The 18,096-nt window shown below is 46.1% G+C and overlaps 2 protein-coding genes and 1 long non-coding RNA gene across 3 annotated transcripts in view; all 3 read right to left on the bottom strand.

Annotated features, from left to right (window-relative positions):
- Positions 1-3,450: 3,450 nt before the first annotated feature.
- On the bottom strand, positions 3,451-6,410 carry EGR1 (early growth response 1). The gene is made up of 2 exons (XM_040573612.1): positions 6,054-6,410; positions 3,451-5,734 (listed from the first exon to the last, which is right to left on the bottom strand). The coding sequence occupies exons 1-2, from the start codon at positions 6,286-6,288 to the stop codon at positions 4,437-4,439; spliced, it is 1,533 nt and encodes a 510-aa protein (XP_040429546.1). The 5' UTR covers positions 6,289-6,410; the 3' UTR covers positions 3,451-4,436.
- A 3,506-nt stretch (positions 6,411-9,916) lies between these two features.
- Positions 9,917-15,392, bottom strand: LOC121077640. Its single transcript, XR_005824212.1, has 4 exons — positions 15,224-15,392; positions 13,616-13,715; positions 12,973-13,238; positions 9,917-11,446 (listed from the first exon to the last, which is right to left on the bottom strand). It is a non-coding gene; the product is annotated as an uncharacterized LOC121077640 (long non-coding RNA).
- Positions 15,393-15,666: 274 nt separating this feature from the next.
- REEP2 (receptor accessory protein 2) overlaps positions 15,667-18,096 on the bottom strand; it is a 38,408-nt gene continuing 35,978 nt past the window's right edge. Inside the window, exon 9 of the mRNA XM_040572987.1 lies at positions 15,667-16,224. Within this exon, the coding sequence (XP_040428921.1) occupies positions 16,219-16,224 (6 nt within the window). The 3' untranslated portion in view covers positions 15,667-16,218. The remainder of the gene's footprint in view (positions 16,225-18,096) is intronic.

Here is an 18,096-nt window from a genome sequence, read left to right on the forward strand (position 1 = left end):
GGAGCAGCCGCTGCCCGGGCCCGCAGCCGCGAGACGAGCGGCCCGCGGCAAGGGCCGGGGGGAACACTGCCCGAGCGAGAGGCCCGCCGGGGCGCCCCAGGGGCGGGGCGGGGCGGGGGCGGGGCCGGGCCGTTCCGAGGCGGTGCTGCGGCCCCCGGAAGCTCCGCCGTGCGGCCCCAAGAGGGCGTAAGCAGGAAAAGCCTTTTTTGGCCCTCGGAAGGGCCTTAAAAGGCCCGGAGGAAACGCCAAATATGGTAGCCCGGTTCCGGCCGCCGCGAGAGTGGTGTTTCCGTTCGGCCTTGGCAGCCTCGCGGCCGCGTGACACAGCCCAACCCGCCGCCGGCGCGCTCCCGGCCCTGCGGCTCCGCCCCCCGGCCCGGCCCGGCCCGGCTCGGCCCGGCACGGCCTCAGCGGCGCGGCAGCACGGGCGACGCTCCGCGAGCAGCCGCGGAGGGTCCCCGCGGTGCCATCCGAGACCAGCTGGGCTGCTGCCAGCAGTGACGCACGTCTTTTCCTGTCGGTGGGGGTCAGATCTGAAGCTGTACTGTAAATCGCAAACAGCTGAGGTTTAAATCAGCCAAATGGATTTTCTGCCAGCAACTGGAAAAGCAAGAGGGCGTTTGTTGTCCCCAGTGTGCTTCATGCACAGCTCTGGGCTTTATCAGCGTCGGAGGGGGGGGGGGTCCCCAGCCACTGGCAACACCTGCCATTTCCTGATGTCCAACCTCCTTGAGCACTGCGGTGGCCTCCTCGAAGGAAGCTTCTCCTGCTCCTAATTAGCAGATGGAGCACACTTCTTAAGAATCAGAAATACTGTCTTTTTCAGAGCACCATAAATCAGTAAGACCTCACAGAAAACATACAGAAACTCTGAAATCTGCTTTCATGTTGTGGGATAAAGGCCCCAAAAAGAGCCGGAGCAAAAGACTATGCATATTCTTCCCTTTATGTTATACATATGGATGGCCAATGTAAAGCAAAAGTTGCAGCAATTTAGACCAAATGCCAGAGCTTAAATTATGAGCACTTTCTAAGCAGTTACACCAAAGGGTATCAGCATGAAAGAGACCCTAGTTGGCATATGTCAATGTTTTGGGATTTTTTACAAAATAAAGTGTTTTGTTGTTGTTGTTTTCTAAAACAGAGATGCCATTGTACCAGGGAGCTTCCTGCAATTAGATGCAATTCAGACAAGTGACTCCCCAGTTAGACGGGAAGTGTCATCTGCCAGTTCACAGGCAGGATACAGAGCATGTTTACTGTTCCCTCAGGACACTGCTGGCTTGCACCACTTGACTATACTGCTTTCTGAGTTAGGGTTTGCATGAGGCCAATGGTAACCTTACATACCCTGTTCAGTGCCTCTGAGCATCCCATCCCTGTGGCTGGACACTGCTATATGGGGTTAGTGGCTGTGGTTAGTGCCCACAGCTGTGGGAGGCCAGAGTTCTTCCAGCTAAGGGATGCCTGCAGCACCCTCAAGAGAATGCTGAGGGGGAAGGAGGGGATGACACAGCAGATTGGGGCAGATTTCTGGAGGTGTCGTCAAGTTGAAAGGATCTACCATAACAAAGTGGAGAAAGCGTGGGTCAAGGGGGACTAAGATTTATTTTAACTAGAGAGGAGACTTGCAGACCCCTCCTTCTCCCTTGCACCACTGCCTTGGCACCTGCAAGCTATTCCTGCTTGTAGAGGTGTCCAGCAGGATGTCATGGTCATGGTCTGCTGCTAGAGGGGTTCTTTTGGCTTTCATAACCTTGCAACACTGCCTGACTCAAGGCACTTTGCATAAAACACACCAAAGAGCCGCTATCTTCTTTGCTGCCTTTTTAGGCTTGTTGATTACCATCAGTGCCCATTTCTGAATGAAGTGCTCTGGAGAACCTGAGTCACACTCAGGCTCATCGGGCACTGCTTGAGAGCATGCCTGGTCAGTTTTTTAGCACAATCATAATTCCAGCAGGCTAGATCAGGAGTTAACATAAACTAGATTAAACAAAACAGCAACATCAGAGCCAAGCTGTGCCCATGGATCAAAAGGGCTAGCTTCAACTGTTTGGGAATTGGAGTTGGGAGAAAGTTTTGTAGTGAGATTTATATAATGTTTTCTTCCTTCTTAGAAGCATCACATTCAAAAGCACTTCTTCACTGCCTCATCTCCTATAAATGGGTTTCTCTAACCTCTGACGTGGGTTACATGCTCAGACCGTGTGAAGCCCCACATTCTCCCCAGTCAGTCAGCCTAGGCAGGAGCCTCTTGAATTGAAAAGAGCTAATGCTTTTCTCTGAAAAGGCACAGAAAACCACACAAACCAGAGGGCCAGCTGCAAGGTCACTGTTAGCAGCTCCCAGCCTGCACCCAGCACTGCAGGCACAAACCGACACAGAGACAGAGCAGCACAGGCCCTTCCTCACAGCTTGTTCTGACCCGCTAAGGAGAGTCATACCTGAGAGAAGACAGACTGGGATATACCAACTATTCTGCTTTCAGGTAGCTTCAAGAGCTGCTTCCATTTGCCAGGGGTGGTCTGTATCCTCCAAAAAGAAGAACTAGGTGAAGGGGCTTCATCAGGTTGCCCTTCCTAATCAGTAGGCTGAATTTTGGCAAACAGTAGGGCATGAAATCTCCTACAGAGACTGCTTACCAGTTCACATTGTGTCCGGTATGTTCATCAAGGCCTGTATTTGCATTGCAGCTCCTCACAACTCTAAATATTGGTAGTTTGTAGAGAACCCACCAGGAAAGACTAGCACTGGAACCCTCTTTTGTACCTGAACTGCCGCTTCTCACGACAGCAAACTCCTTAGAATTCACTACATAGAGAGTTCACACACACTCTGAAATGTATTTTAAACCACTAAGTAAGGAGGCCTGTAAATGCTAAAACATTTGTACTAAAGGATATCCAGCAAGTGTACTTTTACATACTATGTTGTGTAACTTATATGAGGAACTTATAACAGTCCTCGGCTGTTCAGAGCTACCTCACATTGCTAGCCATTTGGACTGATCTTATTTTCAATAGAGAAACTACTTTATTACCTTGCCTTTCCTCTCTTGGCACCCAGAAGGCTTTCTGACTACCTATGAGCACATAGTTGAGATTCTAAATTTCAAACCTCAGCTTCAGCACTGGGAAAATTGTTTTTCTTTCTAGGATTAGCTCACATGCTTCTGGAGGAGCCTGGAGACAGAAAAAAATAGGAATTGTGATGTCTTCAAAACAGCAGGTGATGCATCTAATACAGGGACGTGCTACATCCATGCCATTGCCAACTACTGAGCTCAGAAATGATTGATCTCCCCTCCTTTCTTCAAGCAGATACTTCTCTAAGAGAAGATTCTCTAAGAGAAGAAAAGCAGCTGTTGCTTCCCAGCAACTCAAGCAGCTGGTTGCTGCAGCACAGTCTTCCTGTATAGCAGCTTAAAGGAAAACATGAAAGCTTCCGTGATTTGATATTTATTTATTTTTTTTTCTGAAGGGTATTGTACACCAAATATCCCATTGGCAGGAAAGCGCATTCAATGTGTTTAGAAGCCAAACAGTCACTTTCATTTTAACAAACACAATTACAAAGTAAAAATAAAACACAAAATAATGAACCACATGTTCATAACATACAAAAGATGCTGCCTACTCAGTAGGTAACTACAACATTCCAACTCCTGAATATATATATATTTATAAATTTACATTCTTGTAACAAAAATAGACTTTGAAAGTTTTTTTTTTTTCCCCCCTTACATTCTCTCTCCCAGGGCATTCTCGTGCAGCCCTCCCCACCCATTCCCTGCTCTCCCTTACATTCTTTGTGTAGCATCCCTTTCACTTTAAGGCAAGATGCAAAGCATCCATTCACACAAATGCATGATGTCAGCAAGGCTTCACAAAAAGGCACCAAGACTTGTAACTCTAAAAACAAAACTTCTGCCACAGGTGAGTGTCTCATCAGGTGATTTTTACATAGCATCACTCTTACATGCTCAAATACAGTAAGTGCTGTTCCCAAAGAAGTTTTAAACTCGTTACAGCATTGTCACTAAAATAGAGTTAACATTTACAAAATATGGCCCTGCAAACTCCAAATAATACAATATGGATATGCAAAGATTTTTCACATCAATAGTACCTAAAGGAAAGCAAAACCATGGCACATGTACAATTTACATCAGATATGTACTTAATCAAAGGTCCTTTCTTCCTAATAAAATACTATTGTTTACGGGGAAAATTATACTGAACTTATATTGACAGTCCATGCAAATTAAGTCATTCAACAGAGGTGGAAAACTTAAACAGCAGTTGTTTCAGGCAGCTGAAGTTTGAAGAAACGGTAGACAGCCTTGCAACATATGGTGTTGGAGGAGTAATTGGAGACTCCATGTCTCATAGTACCAATGGAAGAGGTAAACGCTCCTGCTCCAGAAGGTGATCTCAGCAAATCTCAATTGTCCTTGGAGAAAAGGTAGATGTCATGTCTGAAAGTGCTGATGTCACCTGAGAGCTGAAATTATTGGTGATCCCTGGAGACGGGAAGGAAGTGGCCACTTGGGTCTGAAAAGTGACAGTGCCAGAGGGGTAAGTGGTTGCTATAGACGGAGATGGGAATGTTGTGTGTGCAGGGGAGGGATATGAAGATGGGGCAGGGGAAGAATACACTGTGCGCACTGGTGAGGTGTAAGTGGTGGCAATGGAGGAAGGGTAGGATGTAGCCACAGAGGATGAGTAGGCAGCAACCGGAGAAGTAGTTGAGACCGGAGCTGCCTTTTCCGCTTTCTTGTCCTTCTGTCTAAGGTGGATTTTAGTGTGTCTCTTCCTCTCATCACTTCTGGCAAACTTTCTGCCACAAATGTCACAGGCAAATGGCTTCTCTCCTGTGTGCGTGCGGATGTGAGTGGTCAAGTGATCGCTCCTGCTGAAGTTCCGCATGCAAATGCGGCACTGGAAAGGTTTCTGTCCTGTGTGGATGCGAATATGACGAGTTAGCTCATCAGACCGTGAAAACCTTCTGTCACAGGACTCCACTGGGCAGGCATAGGGCCGTTCATGAGGAGGTGTCTTGCTGGGGCGGTTGGGGTATTTCCTCATTCTGCTGGGCTTGATCAGCTGGGACTGATAATTAGTGTTGAGGGTCTTCAACTCTTGGGAGCCAGTCTGTGTGGCAAATGCCTTGATAGTGGACAGCGGCGTGAGGGAAGGCTGCTGTGCTCTGTTCTCAAGGGCTGGAAAGGGCTTCTGATCAGCTGGGATAAGGCTGAGCTCACCCTGTTGCTGAGGGAACAGGTAATCCGGAATCATTGGCACCTGAAAGTTGGTTTTAGCAGCTGGATAAGCTGGAGGTGGATACTGCATGGGAGCTCCAGAGGGGTTGGGAAAGGACTGGGTCTGCGGTTCAGGAAAAATGTCAGAGCTAGAATTGGGAAAAGTTGGTGCAGCTGAATAAATTGGACTGTTCTCACTGGCTTGGACAGAACAGCTCAGAGGGGGGCTCTGCGAGGAGGAGGAGGGTGATGATGAAGACGGTGTTGAGGTGGGAGGTGCGTTGGCCATGCCCACCAGCCCACTGACAAGGCTGAAGAGAGGTTCTGGCCATAAGGTGTTGCTGCTGTTGGGTGCTGGCTCTAGGGAGAAGCGCCCCGTGTAGGTTATTGGTGGCAGCCGCGTTGTTTGGTTGGGATAACTGGTTTCTGGCAGGGTTTTCTCATTGTTCAGGGAGATCTCAGGAAAAGTGTCTGAAAAGAGAAGGGTGGCGATTACTTCCAGCAGCCACTGCAGCTCCGGAGCTGTTGCGAGCGCTTTGCAAGCCATCCCCACGCAGTGCAGCCCCAGATCCTTGCTTCTGGTTAATTAATAATTGAGTGCAACATATTGCAGCGCCGCTGGCAGGTCTCCAGCAGCAACGAGCCCAGAGCCGCTGACGCACACGGGAGAATCCCCCCGCGCAGCCGCCGGGACCAGGGCGCCGCTCCATCGCGGAGCCCCCGCGGGCGCTGCTGCCCCCGCGGCTGACCGGGACCGCCCCCCCCGCCCCGGCGAGGTCAGCGCTCTTACCTGCCGCGAGATGCTCGAAGTGTTGCTCTCCGGGCTCCCCGGCCGCGCCGAAGCCCGCGCTCTCGGGCGCCCCGGGGGGCGCGAGGAACTGCGGGCCCCCGCCACTGAGCAGCATCATCTCCTCCAGCTTGGGGTAGTGACTGTCCATGGCGGGGGGCGAGTGCGGGAAGGCGCCGAAGGGCTCGGAAATCTGCAGCGGGGGCAGGAGCTGCATCTCTGCCTTGGCCGCGGCCATGAGGGCGCCGGGCTCGGGCTCTGACGGGTGGCGCCGCCGCCGCGGGCCCGGCGGACGGGCCGGCTGCGGCGAGGCGGCCGTTGCCTGCTGCCTGCCCTGCGCCGCGGTCGCCCCGGCGCTGCCCGCTGGAAGCGCTCGACTCCCCGCCCGCCCGCCCGGGGCTCCCCCCGGCTCTGCCCGCTGGAAGCGCCCGGCTCCCCGCCCGCCCCGGAGCCTCCTCTATATATCGGGTCCCACCGGCCGCGGCCCGCCCCGGCCCTGACGTACATGGCCATATATGGAAAGCAGGAAGCCCTAATATGGATGCGGGCCGGAGGACCCCGCCTAGCGTCAGCGCCTGGCACCGGGGAAAGCCGGGCAGCGGGGGCCCCGCCCGCCCCGGCCTGGGAGCCCCGCGCCCGCCCCGACCCTGTCCCCCGCCGCGGGCAGCGCCGCCGCAGCGTCTCCGGCCCAGGGGCGAGCGGTGTCCGGCCCCCGCCCGCCTTGGCCAGCCCGCCGGAAGCCTCCGCTGCGCCTTCCATATTAGGAAACAGCCTTATAAGTCTCGGTTCCGGCGGAGGCATCCCGCTCCTTATTTGGCGATTCCGGCCCCGGCTGCGGGAATCGGGGGGGCGGGCTCGGGGAGCCCGGACGAGGGGCCCAGGTTGCCGCCAGGACGCGCGCGCGCCCGCCCGCCCCCGGGCCGCGAGAGCGCGCGGCTTCGTCGCCGGGCGGGCGGCACCGAGATCTCGGGGAACACCGGGGTGGCTCCGGCCCCGCCGGCGGCGGCGGCATCGCGGGCAGAACGCCCCCCCCCGCTCGCGCTACCCACCTCCCCCCCGTGCCCGCGGAGGGGCCGCGTGCCGGCAGCTCCGCAGCCGCGATGCGGGGGAGTTTCCCGGGCGCTGGCAGCGCGCCCCGGGCGGGGGCTGCCTGCTCCCGGAAAAGGGAATCTCTGGGACTCCGGAGCTCTGCCGGGAGCGTCTTGCTCCGCCCGCTCCCGCCGAGAGCGGAGGAGCTCTACCCACCGCACCAGACCGTGGCAGACCCAGGCGCTCTGCGCCGCCCGCACGCGACGGAGTGCGGGGCACCGCTAAAACCAGAGCCCCCGGGCACCGCGCGGCCGCAGCCCCCGCTGACTCGGCCGCGATGGGAAGTGACACTGCTCGGGACTCTGCTCTCGCACCCTGAGGGTTGCCCCTTAGCGCGGTCGCAGCTCCTTCTTGCCCCGCGGGCTACTCTCACGCCGACTCCGCGCGGGACCGCCGGCCGTCTACGGAGGGGCCGAGAGCTCCGTCTCCCCGCCCGAGGCGGCACATACAGCGCGGAAACACCGCAGACGACTTCCCCGGGCGGCGGGGAGCCTCCCGCGCTATAAATAGGCGCTCGACACGGCCGCCGCTCCGCCCCGCCCTGCCGCCAGCGCGCCGCGGCGCGGGGCTCCCCTGGCGCTGGGCCAGGCGGCAGCGGCGACGCAGTGCGGCCGCAGTGCGCGTGCGTGGCCGTGGCCGTGGCCGCCGCCGCACCGGGGGTTTCCCCGCAGTGCGCGGCTTTGTGCCCGGGGGCAGCGGGGCGTCCCGGCACGGCCTCTGCAGCCCCGTGCTCCGCCTGCGCCGGGTCTGGGATGGCGCCCGCGTGGCCGCCCCTGCCCGGCTGCGGCGGGGAGCTCTCCGGAGCGCCGCCTCGCTGCCGTCCGTGGCTCCGCTCTCTCGCCGCGGACGGCGCTCGCTTTGCCGCAGAGGTGGAGGGGAACGGCGGGTGCCGCGGTGCCCGTTCGCGGCGCGGACTCCCGGCCGCTCCCACGCGCGAGCGCTCGCTCGGGGCACAGCCCGCGTACGGCGGGAGCGCGCCGCGCTGCCCGCAGCCCCCACCGGCGCTGCGTTGGGGCAGCTGCCCGCCCGGCGCGAAGCTGAGCCACGCACTTCGGGAGCCGGGCAGTCCGCCGTTGCCACGGGAAGGCGCTCGTGTAAATCACAGCGCTAGGCGCTGCTGCATTCAAGCTGCGAGCAACAGCAGGGCTCTGTCTGCCCATTTTCATAGAAACTTCACACCTCCCTCATGTACTGTTTTAACCGAGTTGCTGTATTTTGGGTCATGTCTTATCAGTAACAGCGTGCAGTACTTCCTGCACGGGTGCATTTCCACCCCCGAATCAGCTACGGGTTGCAGTTACACAGTGCCTCCAGGAAAGATGTGGAAAGCTCCTTCTCATCTGCAGCCTTTGTTACTCAATGTTAGCTAATATGCGTTTGTTACTGACTCTCTAGGGAGAGAAATCACATTGTTTTTCAAATGTCAGTGCACTAGACCAAACTTCTAACTTAAACATCTGATTTATTGATTCTCCTTTTTTGAATAAATTCAAATATCTGCTGCAGGTTTTGATTACTCCTATACATAATGATTACAGCTGGTCTCTGTTTTCTGCCAGCCTATTGCAGTTTGGAGCCCTGTTAGGAAGGATCATTCTAATGCTATAGGCCTGCTATAGAATCCAAAAATCACTGAGGTTGGAAGGGACATCTGTAGATCACGTAGTTCAACTAGTCCCCTCAAAACAGAATCACCTTGAGCAGGCTGCCCAGGACGTTGTCCAATTGGATTTTAAATATCTCCAAAGATGTAATCTCCATAACTGCTCTAGGTAACCTGTTCAAGTGTTCAGTCACCCTTACAGAAGAAAGAAAAGAAATTAAGAAATTAGAAAGGAAGAAAGGGAGGGAGGGAGGGAGGGAGGGAAGGAAGGAAGAAAACATTTTTCTTATGTTTAAAAGGAATTTCTTTTGGTTTGTGCCCATTTCCTATTGTCACTAGATACTACTGAGAAGAGTCTGGATCCATCTTCTTTACACCTTCTTGTAGGATATTTATGCACGTTGATGACAGCCTCCCCGGAGCGTTCTCTCTTCCAGGCTAAAATGCCTTAGGTCTCTCAATTTCTCCTATATGACAGTCCTATAATTGCTCCAGTTATACAACTGTTAAAGGCCCTTTGCTGAACTTGCTCCAGTACGTCCATATCTGTCTTGTTCTGGGGAAGAGACCTGCTTCAGAGCTGCAGAGTGGTGTAACTAGCTTGAGCTGCACATAAATTATAGTAATAAAGACCATTTTGCAACATGTCCCCTACCATTCTGGTGAGGCTTCTTGGATTCACTGAAGTACTGGAAAGGCAGCTACATTTTGGCCAATTACTGGGATATAAATGTATGACCTCAAGTGTGCATACTGAGCTAGGAAATCACTTGTTGACTTTCACACACTGGGACAGAGAATATTTGCTATTTTTGCTATATTTGCAATATTTGCAATATTTGCTAACACAATATTCTGTGTTCCATTTTCTTTTTCTCAGTAATAATAAAAAAAAAAGCAGGTCTGTAGGAACTGTATTAAGAAAGTTAGATATTTACAACTGAACAAAAAGATCTGTTTAGTTCAGCCGAGTCAGCCACTCATTAGAGTGAGGAATGTTGTGGTGAGACTGATTAGAAGCTGTGAATGAAAGCTGTTGCAGTAAGCAGAACCATTATCTATTAGAATAAGATAATATCTGCACTTCTTTTTCTAGGTACCATAACTTGAATAATTATAATACTTCTAAATAATTTGTTACTACAAATCAGTATTTTAAACAGCGTATTTAAAAAAAAAAAAAAGCACTATTTTAATAAATTCTTAACAACTTGCTTAACATTAGTAGAAGCACAAAAGTGTATGATTTTATCACTCAGTCACAATTTTATTTGAGAATTTAATAATTTTGGTTGCAATTTTCTAATGAATAAACACATGCAATACTCTGAGTATCCTTGAGAGTCCACCATCATTAAATGTGCTTGCTGTCTCTTGATGTATTTCCACAACAGACGTGCTATTCCAGAGTGAGGGAGGAATGCAATGGGGTGAGGAAACGAGAAGAGGGAATGGGATATTAAGTGTCATGAATAAGTCATTCATCTCAATTCAACAGAATAGGCAGTCTCTGCTTCGAGTTTATAGAACATCATAGAACAAGTTTACAGAACCTAAACTAACAGATTTCTCTCTCTTTTTTTTTTTTTAATCTGATATTGTAATACTAGTGTTACTTTCTGTTTTCTGAATCATAGGTATTTTTTTCTTCAGCTTCATTTCTTTTCTGCAATTGGACAGAAATTGTTGGTAATATACATATACAAATACTCCTGTGGTAGTAGCATCAGTCAGTTTGACAGGTTACAAATCTCCGCTTAATAACAAAATTTACTGAAAGGTTCAAGTTATTTCTACATACTTGTTCAAACACTTTTTCTCTCTTCTGTTCATTTCTATCACAATGAGTAGTAGAACTTAAGCTTTTCTTCAAATACCATGGTTTGGTTTGGCTCCTCAACGTTTTGCTAATATTGCAGAATACTCTTTCCTTCTTTCCCTCTTTTCTTTTTTCCCTTCTCTTTCAAGACCAGAAGAAACTGTATTTCAACTACTGTCTGATTCCCAGTTACAGAATTTCACTCAAAAACCTGGCATACGTTAGGCCCAATATTCCATTTTAGCTGAAGTACATCACTCAGAAAAATCATCTTTTTATCTAAAATCTGAAATCTTGAAGAGATGGGAAATCTAGTGCTTTCTTTTTTACCTTATCTCAACAGCCATTTTTATCAATGCAATTCTAGTTTAAGAATTCCAGTAAGAATCAAAACAAAGTAACAAAAAAGAAATTGATTCCCTAGCTTACATAGTCCATCTTTAGATATAATCTTTAATTTTTCTGATCTTTCATTTTATGTCAGAAAGAACGTGTCAGAACTACTCTTTTTTTTTTTTTTTTTTTTTTTCCCAATTAAAATGTCTTGCATATTGTAATCTAGTTACAATAATCCACCCAAAGCAGGTTGTCCAGGACCATGTCCAGACAGATTCTGAGTACCTCCACGGAGGGAGATGCCACAACCACGCTGGGCAATGTGTGCCGTTGCTCTGTCACCTGCACTGTAAAGAAGTGCTTCCTGATGTTCAGGCAGAGCTTCCTGTGTTTCCTTTTTGTGCCCTTGGCGTCTTGTCCTGTCACTGGGCACTACTGCAAAGAACCTGGCTCCATCCTTCTCTCAACCTCTGATCAGGTGTTTACGTACATTGATGAGATCCCCTGAGCCTTCTCTCCTCCAGGCTTAACAGTCCTGGCTCTCTCAGCCTGTATCATGATCAAGCAGAGATTATCAAGAGTGGCTTCACAATGACATCTACTAGTTCCTGCAGGTAAATTACTTGTCTCCCCTCGGCACAAGGCCCTTCATCTGCACAACAGGACTCTTCACCTATGGGGTACATTACCTTATGTCTTTAAAAAATATATATATATATATTTTAAATTAAACCTTTATAATTTGGTAGTTTTAATACTGGCAATATGAATCATGAGCCATTGGTTGTGATAGTACTGTGGCTGTGATAGTACCTGATGTTGATTTAACAGAGAGACCAAACAAACTGTGATCTTCCTGTCTACAAGCACTACATCAAACAAAATGTCCATTGCAATATGATGCACAGCACCTGCATGACTACACAGCAGTTCATATGATTACACAGTTCATATCACAGCAGTACCTGTCCATGAACACAGTTTTCCATTCTTTTAAGTACTGGCAATATAAGACTTCCTAACTGTGATAGCGTCTGATATTTCTGCATATTTTTATTTTTTTAATATAGATATATAATCTTTTTGGTGGATACAAATCAGTTGATATGAATCTTGGGTTTCAGTTTGCTTGCTTGCTTAGTAGAAGCTCATACAGACTTATTTTCAGCTGTTGTGTAACTTTCAATATTTTATTTATTTATTTACATCAAAGTCATTTGTTATACTGTTGTGCTAGAAAAGCATCACAGTCCCTTTAAAACATTTCTATATAACTAGTTACTTCCAGGTCTTGCCAACTTGTGCTATGACTAAAGGTAACGTGGCAGCTGTTTCTGACTGCACTGTCTATAACCGAGTTTGACTTCCAATGCCAAAAAGTGTTAACAAACTTTCCTACATTTGAAATTTGCCTAGTGTTCTAACATACATTTTCTTTTAATTAGATGCACATTTCACTTTACCCAGAAACATAGTTTTTGTGTGGAATGCACATGCACTTTTGGCAAAATTCATTCATTTTCTTTAAGAGATCTTATTTTTCCCGAATATCTAATAATAACAACAGTGATCATAATTTCTCAGGATCTTTCACTAGTTGTTCAAATACACATGCCTTGATTTTCTTTACCCCAACCCTCCAAATAACTCATCCTGTTCCCTCTTCTATTTCTCCCTGCACTGTTTTTAATAGTCCAGACTGTAAAACAAGTTTATATAGATATTCCCTTTAAAAAGTTTTATTAGTCTCTAATTTTATTATTCTCTATTTATCATGTTGTATTATACTATATGCTTGAAGAGTTAGAAACAGGAGGGAGAATTCCAGCTTTGTAAACAAATGCTGTAGAGTTGTTTCTCCCTTCCTAGTCTCTAGAAGCAAGCTATCTGATTTAAAAATCTGCTATATTTTTATGTAATGCGCTGTAGGATCTTTTACAAATACTTTGATTTTATTTAACATTATTTTTTCTTTCTGTGCAGTTAATTTCACTACAAAGTCTATTGCTTTGAGATGGAGGCCCAGAGGGAAGGAATATAAATGTACTTGTAATTTAAAATCTAAAAATACTTACATTTAAGCATCCTTTCCAGTCCTATGAACAGCGAGATACAGATTTTATCAGCACTTTTTGAATGCATGGCTTTGCTCTAGGGACTGAGGTGGACGTCCTTGTATTTGCTGCAAAATTCCTACCCTGTTCCGGCACGTGACTCTCCTTCGTTTTGTAAACAGGCCTGAAATTCATTACACACATCCTTTGTAGTGGTATTATCTAACCACAAGAGGGAACTCTTCCCTGTGATTGTTTCAGGAGCTGGGCGCGGTCTACCAGATTACCTAAAGAAATGGTTTTGTAAGAAACAGTTTACTTGCTTGTTTTATTTATTTATTTATCCATCCTTTGATCTCAGATATTATATATGAGCAGAAAGGTGACAGCACATATTTTTTTCTCATAAATCTAAGAAGTCTGAGCGTTTTTTCCCCCAAGCTTTGATGCTTTAATTTAAACAAATCCTTAAAAATAGTTAATTTGGGATGCATGACTTAATGGACTTCAAAAGCCTATAAAACCTGAATCATTGCAAAAAAAGAGTTGCTATACACTACTTAAAGTAACCCCCCCCTCCTCCCCCCAAGGGTATCTCTGCTCTGATAAAGTCTCATCTCCAATTTTGATAATTTGGCTGCGGTTGCTAAGAGATGATGCTTACCTTTGTTCACTGTTAACGCTGATACAAATAGTATTAGGTCTCCTATGGTATCAGGATGAGTAAGAGTATTAGCCATATATAAGTCTCTCTTCTATGATCTCTGCAGAATTATTACATGAAAAATATTACCAAAAGTAGAGTTAAGTAGATGAAGAAAGGCAAAGCAGATAACAGTTGTGAACATGGTAAGATTCAACACAAATGAAGAAGGCAGATGCTTCTACAAGTGCTGGGATTTCACTGCTACTATTTCCTACAATTTCATATGTTCCTATTCTTCTTCAGGACAACAATCACTGATGCCATCTACTGCATATGCATTTATCTTTAGAGATGAAGGGTTGTTTAGGATGCCAGGCAGACTTTGTATACTGAAGAAAGGAGGGTTTCTGAAAGCAGATGACCATTTCCTTTTAAATAAATATATATAAAAAAATATAAGGAGGTATTGTCTAGCTGAAGAGAGCTTTGGCCTAGCAAGACCATCAACATCTGTAGCAAAGCACCCTGAAAAAAACGTGTGTGGAATTGCTATTTACATGAGAGTAAAATCCATGAGGGTTTGATTACTCAGTAGGACTATAATTACCTTAATTTCAGAGACAGTACGTTACTTTCTGAACTAATCTTGCCTCTGTAGTTTGATTTACTGAGGAAAAAACGATCAACACATTTTTTTTAAAAAAGAAGTTAATTTAAGAAGTTAATTTCAAAGCCAGGTTGGACAGACTGGTCTGATTATATAATCAGACCCTGTGTTTACCAGTGGCCAGAGATATTAATCCACTGTTTACGTAAGAAATAAAATTTATATGTGATTTTGAGCTGCAATATAAAAATTAACTGAATTGCAGATGGTCTGTCTATTGGGGCAGGAGGCATGGACTTTTGGATGAGCCATATGCAAATGCCTGTTAAAGTGCTGAGTCCTAGAAACCATGTTCAGGACACTACTGAATTGTAATTTTGTTCCTAACTTATCCTTCCTATATCTTAAGAATGCTAAATTCACATCTACCACTCAGAAAGGGCAATGTAGATAAAAGAGCTAGATCCCAAAGTGTTCAGACTATCAAAGGAAGTAGTACTACTTATTGCTGAACTTGAACGACTGTGGATTAGTGTAGTAGACAGTAAAGACTATATAACAACAAGGTAGCAAGAGTATGCAACATCTGATAAAAAACTACTCTGTCAAGCAAACAAACAATCAAAGGAACAGTTTTCTAATCTCATATCTGCAGAGTGGAAAACTGTGTTCATGGACAGGTACTGCTGTGATATGAACATGGGGCTGTGCAGTCATGCAGGTGCTGTGCATCATATTGCAATGGACATTTTGTTTGATGTAGTGCTTGTAGACAGGAAGGTCACAGTTTGTTTGGTCTCTCTGTTAAATCAACATCAGGTACTACCACTGAGCCACAGTACTATCACAACCACTGGCTCATGGTTCATATTGCCAGTATTAAAACTATCAAACTATAAAGGTTTATTTATTTATTTAATTGTTATTTTTACAGACATAAGGTAATGTACCCTATAGGTGAAGAGTCCTGTTGTGCAGATGAAGGGCCTTGTTGTGCCAAGGGGAAACAAGTAGTTTACCTGTAGGAGCTGGACTTCCATGGCTACTTAGGGATTATGACTGATTTTAGTTGGTATGAGCAAGCAGAAATCAGAGATATTCGGCAATATAGCTGGAGTTTCAAAAAGCAGGAATAATTTCCTGGCAATAAATAAAATAGCTTGTAATATTTATGAGGAGGCAAAGTTTAAACACACACACACACAAGCATGAAAATGAAAAGTTACTTCAAAAATGTTTACCAGATAGAAAAAAGTAATCACTAATACAAAAGGACTACTGTGGCTAAAAGCTCATCCCACTTAAGAAATGAAATGAAATCACTGTTAAGAATAATAATAAAAAGAGAAAAGAAATAGATTTTTGTTAAAGCATAGTGACATATTTCTGTCAGAAGAAAAATATGCAGCTAAGTAAATAAATTCTATTGTTAGCATTCATGAAGACACATAATCCACAAAGCGATTATATGAAGGTGCTTTATTAGGCGCCGGAAGTTAGGGGCATGCCTGCCCAAATCTAACTTCGTCCGATTTGTTCACTTAGTTCTCTTTTATCTCCTAAAATATTACATATGCATTAGGTTTCACAACTCATCTATGCATATTCATTTCCTAGCTCCGCCTAGCCCTGCTTTGTATGCTAATTATCTTATCAGTCCTTCTGCGCTTGCGTATTACTCTCTGGTGGTCGTCGGGATGAAGTAAGATGTCTTCATCAGAGTTGAACTTTTTAACCTTTTCTTCTTACGCATGCTCTCTGAGCCCTTGGTCTCAGTCCAAACTGCAAGGTTGGTTTGATCCAGTTCCCGGGGTCCGAGAGGCCCCAGTTATCTAGATGTCTTGCAAATTGAGCATTCTTTTAGTCCTCCTTACTCCTCATCATGGATCGGTGCATTCTCTCATGCTATCCTTGCACATATATTTTGTATCTTCCAAGCCCAGACCGGGAACAGCACATCGCAAATGTAACACATATTCGGCAATTTTGTATACTTCATCTTCTATTACCAACACTATGGCTGGAGGAGCAAAATAGCAAGACAATTTTAAATATACCAATGTAAAAGATATCCCGATCATGGTATAGCTCCAACAGTAGCTGGAGTTAATAAATTATTAATACAATGAATATGTTTGCTGTGAATTTATAAAGAAGCGTGTTGAAGTACTCGTTTCTCAAAGCATGATGCAGTGCTTTCTAGGCTATTAGGAAGAAGGAAAGTTGATAGGAAACAGGTATTATGAATACTTTTTTTTTTTTAAGCAAACTGTCACAGGCACCTTACATGCAAGACTCTTAAAACAAATGGCTAACGCATCTGCTGATACATTTTAGACACGTTTTAGTGTCTAAATGCTGACACATTTTAGAATATAAGAGAAATCCCAGCCAGGATATACAACGTCACTCAGTAATAGCAAAGGACGAGCAAGATGACCCAGCTAGTACATCATAAAACCTCAGCAAGGTAACGCAAAAGATCATTTCATTTAGTAAAAAATGAAATGCTGGAAATACAATGAATACCAGTCAGCAGGATTTAGCTGAAATTGAGTTTTGACAAACAATTTTTTTATTTTTACATTTTTTTAATGTGACTTCAAAGTACAGTTACCAATAATACGATATTAATGCAAGCAACGTGTACATACATAAGTCCATAGGCCCTGATGGGAGTGCTGAGGGAACTGGTAGATGTCATTGTGAAGCCACTCTTGATAATCTTTGCTTGATCATGATACAGGCTGAGAGAGCCAGGACTGTTAAGCCTGGAGGAGAGAAGGCTCAGGGGATCTCATCAATGTACGTAAACACCTGATCAGAGGTTGAGAGAAGGATGGAGCCAGGTTCTTTGCAGTAGTGCCCAGTGACAGGACAAGACGCCAAGGGCACAAAAAGGAAACACAGGAAGCTCTGCCTGAACATCAGGAAGCACTTCTTTACAGTGCAGGTGACAGAGCAACGGCACACATTGCCCAGCGTGGTTGTGGCATCTCCCTCCGTGGAGCATGGGAGACTGAGAATCTGTCTGGACATGGTCCTGGACAAACTGCTTTGGGTGACCCTGCTTGAGCAAGGACAGCATTGGACCAGAAGACCTCCAGAGGCCCTTCTGACCTCCACCATTCTGTGATTCTGTCATAATAATGATCTAGATCTTCCTAGAGAGGTTCTGTAACAATCAGTAGTAGACTTGATGCTATTTAATGATGGTGCCATTTAACATCTTCATTAATGATGTAGATTATTTGGCATTGTGTACCCTTAGCTAATTTGCAAATGACACAAAACAGTGGGGAGTAGTTGATTATCTAGACGTATCTTAACAGGCTGGAGAGGTGGGTTGACCCAAATATCCCAGTATAGAAAATATCTTTCTCTCTCATATATCTTAAATGCTTTTAATGAGAGTTCACCACCTGTCCCTATGTTAACTTTTAAGGAAGAAATAGAATTTGGCTTTTCTGTATTATATCTTTAATTGGCAGATATATTTCCACTGCTGCCACCCAGTTTGCTAAGTGCTAATGTATGCATTGCTGCAGTCACCTGGGTGACTAATAGCTATACTGAAACTACCTATAGCCCTGCACTAGAATAGATACATCCTTAAGTACAACTCTGTACTTCTAGGGGTCCTGCTGTCATCGTAAGTAACTGTCAGAAACTCAGTAAGCTACAGACTCTTCTCTCCCCTAGTTTCAATATAGTTTGTTTTATTCCTAATTGTAACTTAGAAATGAGCAAGTCTCTTGCATTTATTTTACTCAGTTTTCTAGATAAGGGGATCATACTTTTTTATTTGCAACCCATTCCTCAAATGTCTGTTTGCACCTTTAAAAAATACAGAATAGAACACTGTGAAGACAAAAACAAACAAACAAACAAA

Source organism: Cygnus olor, chromosome 14 (genome assembly GCF_009769625.2).
Source record: "Cygnus olor isolate bCygOlo1 chromosome 14, bCygOlo1.pri.v2, whole genome shotgun sequence".
Lineage (NCBI taxonomy): Eukaryota > Metazoa > Chordata > Aves > Anseriformes > Anatidae > Cygnus > Cygnus olor.

What these genes read in the sequence shown, in the direction of transcription:
- EGR1 (XM_040573612.1), bottom strand. Translation starts at nt 6,288, where the DNA reads ATGGCCGCGGCCAAGGCAGAGATGCAGCTCCTGCCCCCGCTGCAGATT. An exon ending in CTTCGAGCATCTCGCGGCAG is followed by an intron (nt 5,735 to 6,053) that starts GTAAGAGCGCTG and finishes TTCTCTTTTCAG; the next exon opens with ACACTTTTCCTGAGATCTCC.